Consider the following 8,422-nt stretch of genomic DNA (forward strand, 5'->3'; position numbering starts at 1 on the left):
CTTCCAAATCCATCAACGGGGTTTCTGCCAGGATTTTTTAAACCCGTGGCAGAACAAAGTTTTGACATTTACTGAATTGGTGACAAAGAAAACTCTAGTTTTTAATCCTGAGAGGTAAATCTCACTCCAATCTACAACCATTCTCATCCGGTCCTCCTCCTCCAATGGCTGGCCGAATGCACAACTTTAGTTCCTATCCTTAAGTTAAGTTTCTTTCAGGATTTTTCTGTTAAAAACACAGAACGCCACCACAATCATGTCCACTTTCATGAAGTGTTCGTCTGTTCCACTTTGTTTTAACGTCAGATCATGTGATAGTTCACCTTTAAAAAACTTTTAAAAAAGGTTTTCTGAAGACATGACGTCTCAACTGTTATAAAGATTGATGCAGAAAGAAGCAATAGGAAAAAAGATGGAGTTTGTTTACAGCTAAAATAAATTAGCTTTAGCTTAAGCATTAGCTCAGAATAAAAAGCAAACTGAACGTTGAGTCATATTTCCTGTTGAAGGAGCGTCAATGGGCCTGCAACTTCACCTACGCTTCAGATTTTGGTCCAGTTCGTGATTCAGTTTTACATCCCTATGTAAAAGGTCCTCATAAAAAGTCTCAGATGACACAGTGGTATTTTGGGCATGAACTTGCCCTCATTATAATTGCTGCATTAACCGCCAAAACATTTAAGAAAGAACTGAGAATGAAGCTCCGACTCCTTTGCTCATTTCAAACAATTTATGTGTAAAAAAACAAAACAACAGAGAATCTAACTTATGTGCCTGGTGGAAGACAACATAGCAAACACATTGGAGCCTTTTAAATGTACAATTTCATTCATTGTTACAGAACTATAAGTGACTTACACGTTGGCAGCAAACATATGTAGAACAAAACAATTATAAACAGAATGAAAATCTGCGCCCTTATTTACATCCACCGTACTGAAATCGATCATCAAATGTAATGAACCAGTCACCAAAGAAAACGATTCTCCAGCTGCCCGAGAGCTCAACAGTGTTCAGTGCACTCAAATTAAGATACAATCATAAAATAGCCACCGTCATCCTCAGTGGGTTCGGACGTCAGGGTATTTTGGCAACACTTGGGTTCAACCAGAGGTGTCGAGCGAGTCGATTGAAAATTACAGAAATCTTAAAAAAAAAAAGAGAACCAGGGATGTCTTGTTATTGTGTCACAGTTAAATTTGACATTCAGGCTTAAACATCTTTTTAAAAGATAAAAACAGCTCTCTGAATTATCTTGTAAAAATTGGGATCTTTGTGCTCAAACTATTTTAGACCAGCTGAACGTCATCTGACCCAGCAGTTGCCCTCAGCTGAAAACCAAGCATCAGGAGGACAACTACTCCATTGAAAACGAATAAAGTCCCAAAAATATTTTGTTGTTGTTCTAATGAAATGTGTATGGCGACCATAGATGAGGTTTCCATAAACAGCTCAATTTAAAGCTCTAAAATGTAACTTCTTTAAACTTAAAGCAACGATGCCAGTGCAAAAATATGTACAGTATAAAATGAAATTATGGGACTTGAATGACTCCTAGCCTTCATTTGTGTGGGGAGGGGGGGAAGAACAATACAGGGTTTAAAGTAATGTAAAGCCTCTTCCTTCAAAATGATTCCATCCCATATTCAGTTATGGCATATGTGCCTCTAATTATTCTTTCCTGTTATGGATTAAACCTGTACTTCACTGGTGACACTGTGTTCTGAAATGGTCGTCCTCTCATAGCAGCCAATGGTGAGCATGAGCACCAGACCTTCTGAATGATGTGCAAAATAGTACGGAGGCACAGATCAGTGATAAAACATCAGCTCTCAATGGTTAAAGAGATTCAAAAACATTTGACGGCTGTGCATCGTGTCACAAAAACAGACCAAAATGACTCGCCTTCAACCAAACGCAGCCGCAAAGATCCATGTTGTAAAAGTTCACAACCTTGAATGTCACTTTTGGTCCTTTTATCTCCCACAAATCATCTTTGAAGAAAGATCTTCAAGGCTTGAGCAGTCACTTGTGAAATAAGTACATCGGCCTCTGGAACCCTGTTGATGGAAAGAGTGTTTAGAGAGGAGTGCAGATGGAAAGAATGGTTCTTGAACAACTCAGATTACCTCTGACGGAACACTTGGGTGTTCCAAGGAATTCAAAGCTGCTGAAGCCAACTTCATTTGTGAGGAAAGACGTGAACTGGTCAGGCTTTAGACGGATGCTGCGGTAGTTCTTGTTGATGTTATCCTGTCCGATCCGGGAAGACATTTTCAAATTTCATTCAACCATCACTTTTTCCAAAGAAACCCCAAACATTTTCCTTACAGTGAGCTTCTTCCTCCTCACGTAGGACTCCCAGGGCTGCGGTTCCAGGATGAACTTGCCACCTGGACGGAGATGTCTGAAGGCTCTGTTGAAGAGGCGTTTGAGGCCGCTGTCCCCCCAATTTAAATGGACCCACTTGGTGACGCTCAAGCACAAGATGACGTCGTACTCTGGGCGTTGAGTCAACAGAAGATTTTCATTCTCCAGGACGTAGTTTGCCTTCAGGAGTAGGAGGAGGTTACAACCATACAGCCGACATATTGTCTATGAAAATACAAGCTACTGAAATGAATGTTATATGACTGAAGTGAATCATTTCGACTGGCTGGTCCTTGCAGCAAGTGATGACATGTTTATGCAAGAAATTCATTACGCAATTAAAATCCAATGTGCTGATACAAATGAAACAACCAAAGCAACTAGTTAAGTCTAGTCATCACAGAAGTAGCCTTGCCGACTATGTGTATGTTTTGCCTACAAACACGACATATTTCTCCTCTGATAAACAGCGTGGCGCCTCTTGTTGCTCGCAGCAGTAAATGGAGCAGATTATGCTGCGACAGTTCTGTGGCTGCTGCAGAGCGAGCGGGATAATAATTATCCTCATCATCCTCGATCACCACGGAGAGGAAGTGGGGACACTAAATCACCCCGGCTGCTTAAGGACAGCCGCTTTCCTTTTAAGCCGCAAATATAATGGATAATTACAAGTGAGAGACGAACGTCAGGGGTGAAATACTGAGGCAGATTGTTGAGACGCTAATGTGGCAGCGATGGATTATTAAAGACCACAGTTGCAATCGGCGATATCGGTCTCCTCTCCGGGAGGTTATTTATCCAAGACAAAAACAGCGGTAATGTGAAACACAGAAATGAAACCATGACAAAATAAGCTCAACTAATAATATTTAGAAGCTAAAATACTGTAAAAGACTCTAGGTTTGTGAAATATTCCATGGTATTCTGAGATGAATCTGTGCAGCCCTTTCATCTCGAGCATCAACAATGACAGGCGTGTAAGAAAAACAACAACAAAGCAACAGCCAAGTGTGTTGATGACATACTTGGAAGTGCTGTGTGAAAGTATGAGTCGTGTCTGCTGGTTCAGATGGTCCATTTTACCAAAGAAAAATAGCTGTTAAACTATGCTGCCTATACGAACATAAAAAATATAAACCTTATAAAAGCTTTCTGCAAAATGACTCACTCAGTCTCGGCCGGCACATAAACTCTTAAAGATTACTATAGTTTAGAAGCTATTAAAAAACACATCACCTTCTCTGGCGAAGGACACAAAACTCCTGTTACCAGTCAGAAAGAAAATTTGAAATTGGAATCGGCAATGTGCCTGACCTGATATCTGACCTTACCTTGATGAAGGACACGTTCGAGGGGAACTGCCCTGGATGCACGTTGGGCATTTCTGAGAGAGGAGGTGCAGCGATGGGTCCTCTGGAGATCCGCAAAGACAAAGGAAAGGTGCAGCTTGCGGAGTGGTCCGACGGAGATTTACAACAGTCCTGCTCTTTTGTATCTTCATTGTGAGTCTCTTTCTCACCGGATTGACAGGTGTCATTTCGAGACTCACTTTCATTTTTCAATTCCGCTTGTTGGTTTGCGTGATCAGAGTTCAGTGGCTCGCCGCTTTTGTCGCACTCATGCCCATTGCTCTCCGACTTGCCGCCCTCCTTGCTGTGCGTTGCCTCCCTCCTGGACTCTTTGGTCTGCAACTCGGAGAGATAATGTCTGATGTTCTTGCGGGCTGCGTGCACAAGCCCACCGTCGATATCCAGGCCCAATATCCGGGCGGGTCTGAAAGTCTTGGCTATATAAAGCGTCAGGTGGCCAGCGTTGCAGCCCAAATCAAGAACGTCTTTCCCCTCAAACCACTCCGGGTGGAACACCCGAATCCTCGGGTCTTCGCTCGCACTTGGGTTGCGGTAGCCATAATATTTGTTGTAGTTCCCAAACTGGAACTTCTTCTGCTGCGACTTGGCTTGGCTGTGGTGAAGCTGGTGTGGGTGACCTCCAGGTTTGGAACCAGCTCTCGGTGTGTGAAGCCATCCTCCAGACGCACATTTCTTTTCCATAGGTGTAGAATGATTTACAGGAGGATCCACCTTTCCCGAGTTGCGCCTTCGTTTGCGTCTGCTCGTGTGCTGGTTTACAGATGAAGTGGAGTCGTCCAATGAAACAGATGTTTCGTCCTTGAGGCTCGTGGACGTGTCAGTAGAGTGCTCATGTGACTCTCTTGTAACACTGGACAAGTTGTTGGAGTCTTTGGAGATTTCCAGTGCAGAACATGAGTTAACTACAACTGAATCTGGCTGAGAGGTTTTCGCCTCATTTCTTCCTGATACGACTCTCATGTCTTCAGATACATTGATTTGCGTGGTTGAAAACCCAGTGCCGCCCCCTCCTGTCCCTCCATGATGTCGGTTGCGGTGTCTTCTCCTCCCACCACTCTTGAAGGGAGACACCAGGAAGCTGCTATCTGCCAATCCACTGTTCAGGTTCAGCGGGTCTGTAATATCTCTAGGGATGAGAATCTCCACAGGGTCTCTACTTTTAGCGGGCAGAGGCGAGGATTTGGGCGTTTCTGCGTTCAGCGCTCTGTTCACATCCTCATCCATTAGGCTATTAAGATTCAACGGGTCGAAAATGTTGCCACCCAACAGGAAGTTAGTCGGCAGAACAGAGTCGCTTTCAGAGTTGGCCCGTCGTCGTCGCTTGCCAAATGTTGGATGCTTGAAATTGAAGTTTGATGTGTTGCGACGCTTCGTCACTTTTATCTGCTGTTGATGTTTGGAGTTATGAAAGCTGTTCCTGCGATTTACGCTGTTCTCGTTGCCTCTGACTCTTTGTCTGCCATTGTCTGAGTGTGCGTCTGCATTGCTGGTGTGTTTTGGTGAGGCTGCAGTATGTGGAACAGGACAGGCAGCGTCTGCATCAGGGGTGGCCGCTGATACGCTGCTGTAACTTCCAGCAAGCTCTGAGAGCTGCAGAGATGCTGAACTGGCGGACGGGCTACCCGTTTTCACAGTATCTTCATCAACAGACATTGTGGTGCTTTTCCAGAGCGGAAACAGACATTCAAATATTTCTCCTGGATCTGAAAGGAAAAAGATTTTTTTATGTTCAGTGTATTCATCCAATACATTTTCTTGGGGTGAAGAAATAAAGAGCAGAAACACAACATGCTACATGAAAAAATGTGTCTAAATTTCTACTGCTGCAACACTAAAAACACAGCAAACAACACCAAACAGTGTACATTTACATTTCTTCAATTTCTTTACAGCTGCTCATGAGAATAGAAATGTCAAAAAAATGTGGTCAAAGTCATTTATGCAAGTTGGATAAAACTATTAAAGCTTGCAAAGATATAAATAAAAGGACACAAGGAAAACATTAAAGTGGTTTCACTCAGAGCGGAATTTGGAATGTCTTTAACTCTTCAGATAAATACATTCATAGAAAAGATCCTCTTAAATCTCACAAAGCACAACGACATTTACAAAGTTGTCAATAATATCTCCCATCAGGGTGTCACGCGTTTGAAACCACCACATGAGAGTGAACTTTATTTTTTAAATAGAGCTTAAACTATCCCACAGTGTCAAGGAAATAAGAGACAAGAGGCTTCTATTGCGTGTGATGTACTGGTACTGCACTACTTCATTCACATGTCGGGTACCAGTGTTGTGGGGCTGCAACTATCTTCATGATCAGTGAACTTGTACTAGTTGTTGAACACACAGACTGCTGTAGTCAATAGAAAATGGGAAAATGTATGTAAATTGTAGTAAACGTGACTCATGTTAAAATACTACAAACAATTGACCTAGTCTAACTTGTCGGCGTAAAGGTAGACAAACATGCAAGTGGTCCGATTGTAGTTTTGTAGATAGTTTGCGTGTATAGTGTTAAGTGATGTTTTGAATTAAATTGCTCAAAGTAGTTTGTAGTGTCAATAGTCCCGGAGCCTCAGCAGCTGGCAACTAATCGATTAGTCGTTTACAGTTTATGGAGCCCTAAGATACTTGGATCCATGTTCCAAGTAAATTCCTCCAAATAGGGGTTTAACAGTGCAGTAAAGGTAACTCATCTTAACTACTTCATTCAAAGGAACGATCTATGAAGCTGCAAATCATGAACGACATTATGTTAACATAATATATCGCACTTAATATTGATAAAGTTCGCAATATGAAGACATGATGACACCAATCTGTCACTCACAATGACAGCGCAATTGATCAATACTGTTTGTGGAGATGGTGGAAGGTTTGTCGCCGAATGAGTGGACATGAAAAGTTGACTGAAAGTCCTCCATTTAGCAAGTTAGCTGCGTCTCAACGCGGGCCAGTGGAGCTCGCAACGTCGGGCAAACGTTCCGCGGCGCTCCGGTCAAAAGCAAAACACAGCCACATGTATCAACGTTTGAGAAGTTAACGGCGAATTTCCCAATAATTCCGACACGTATAAGACAGTGACAACAGCGACGGAGCAGCTCGACGTGTAAACAGTGGCGGTCAGCATCAACATAACAGTCTCACCTCTCGCTGTCAGTGGCCAGCGCGCTCCTGGCTCCGGCTAACGTTAGCTTAGCTGGCCACACAAGTCCCTCCACATCGATGTGGCGGCGGCGCAGCTACGCAAACACACAAGTTGAAAGCAAGGCCAAGGGCTCCGGGCTCGACTGAGTGTCTGCCGCCGGAGACTGCGGTGGCCCTCCGAGTAGTTGAGGCAACTCCTAGTCACCGAGTGTCAGGCAGGTTGCTGAATAAATTATTCCATTAGCTGATAGAGTCGGCATGGCGGCGCATCCGGGCTCCGAGCTGCAGCTCAAGACGAGACGTGGGCGGAGAGGGAGAGCTCTCCCCGCTGAGGAGGAAATTGATGGTAAGGAGCCCTGCGTGGAGTTATTTCAAACCACTCGGCCTTATTTCCACCTTCACTCGCGGGTGTAAGGTAATAAAAACACCGCGGCAAATCAGCGACGGAGTTTAATAACATTAACCGCACCAGCTGTGCTACAAAAAAATACGCTCACGTTGGATATAAAGTTGCAAAATTCGTAAAATAATCGAGTTCCTCTGCACGTATTTCACCCAAGCACATTTGACTTTAACTAGCAGGGTTACACACCGTTTTTGAGCGATAAAACTCCTGTCCTATATCAACTTTTCATACTTTTAAACCGTTACACTGCGGTATGACGATATTAGGAATGGGACCAATTCATTGTTTTTTTTTAGATTGACATACATATAAAGGATGTCTAAATTTTTATTTGGATGTCCCCAACTGGACTTCCCAGCCTCAGTCTGTTTACATTATTTATAGTATATTTTCCCTTTAAGTTCCACTAAATTTCCATCAATTAATTCCCATTATTATGAAGGTTTCTTACATTGAATATTGTAAACCTGTGCCACAGTTTGTTGACTCATATTAAGCATTATTTTTACCTCCTCAGTTGGGATTACTAAGAGCAACTATGTTACATTTGCTTTCACATTATTCTGATCTGATAAGATGATCATTTCTCAAGACTCATGTGTGGTATTATGTAACTCCTCAGCAGGGTTCCATCAAAAATTCATATCCGACACAAACATTCATAGAAAGTTTTGTGTCTTCTTTTTTAGATGCATGCTGAGGTACTAAAATAATGACCCAGTTACCAGAAATATGTCTGAGAGAAATGATGAGACGTAGAGTGAAAAACGAAGAAAACAAAACAGAAATAAGAGGTTATTTATGATGGGATTTGAAAACCAGTCACTTATATCTGAAAAACTGGTGATGAAGTCAAATAGATTCCTATTTTGCTGTTGCTTTTAAAAATAAATTCTCAGCTCATTTCTCTGAATAGTTGTTCAAACTGGTGTGTCATGCTTGAAATAGACACTAGAGGGAGACAAATTACGTTGTAAACATTAGGGTTCCCTGACCTGCTGAGGACAGGAGTTCAACTGTGTTTCAAAGACTCAATCTTGGGTGGTGGGGTGTGTGTGAAACGGATATGCCGGTATAAATAACAACAATCAAGATTTGCGATGGCTTCAAGCTCCATAATAATCAA

General features: G+C 42.6%; 1 protein-coding gene across 1 annotated transcript; it reads right to left on the reverse strand.

The window, feature by feature from the left end:
* Positions 1 to 528: 528 nt before the first annotated feature.
* mepcea (methylphosphate capping enzyme a) lies at positions 529 to 7,201 on the reverse strand. The gene is made up of 5 exons (XM_053848044.1): positions 6,891 to 7,201; positions 3,702 to 5,443; positions 2,332 to 2,550; positions 2,130 to 2,253; positions 529 to 2,060 (listed from the first exon to the last, which is right to left on the reverse strand). The coding sequence occupies exons 2-5, from the start codon at positions 5,391 to 5,393 to the stop codon at positions 2,026 to 2,028; spliced, it is 2,070 nt and encodes a 689-aa protein (XP_053704019.1). The 5' UTR covers positions 5,394 to 5,443; positions 6,891 to 7,201; the 3' UTR covers positions 529 to 2,025.
* Positions 7,202 to 8,422: the final 1,221 nt, after the last annotated feature.

This window comes from Synchiropus splendidus, chromosome 17, assembly GCF_027744825.2.
Source record: "Synchiropus splendidus isolate RoL2022-P1 chromosome 17, RoL_Sspl_1.0, whole genome shotgun sequence".
In the NCBI taxonomy this organism is placed as follows: domain Eukaryota; kingdom Metazoa; phylum Chordata; class Actinopteri; order Syngnathiformes; family Callionymidae; genus Synchiropus; species Synchiropus splendidus.

Bases quoted from the DNA above. Each gene is read 5' to 3' on its own strand.
- mepcea (XM_053848044.1), bottom strand. From the start codon at position 5,393: ATGTCTGTTGATGAAGATACTGTGAAAACGGGTAGCCCGTCCGCCAGT. The intron at 2,551-3,701 runs GTAAGGTCAGAT...CTACTCCTGAAG, and splicing joins CGAACGTGTCCTTCATCAAG to GCAAACTACGTCCTGGAGAA. The intron at 2,061-2,129 runs GTAATCTGAGTT...TTCCATCAACAG, and splicing joins ACCCAAGTGTTCCGTCAGAG to GGTTCCAGAGGCCGATGTAC.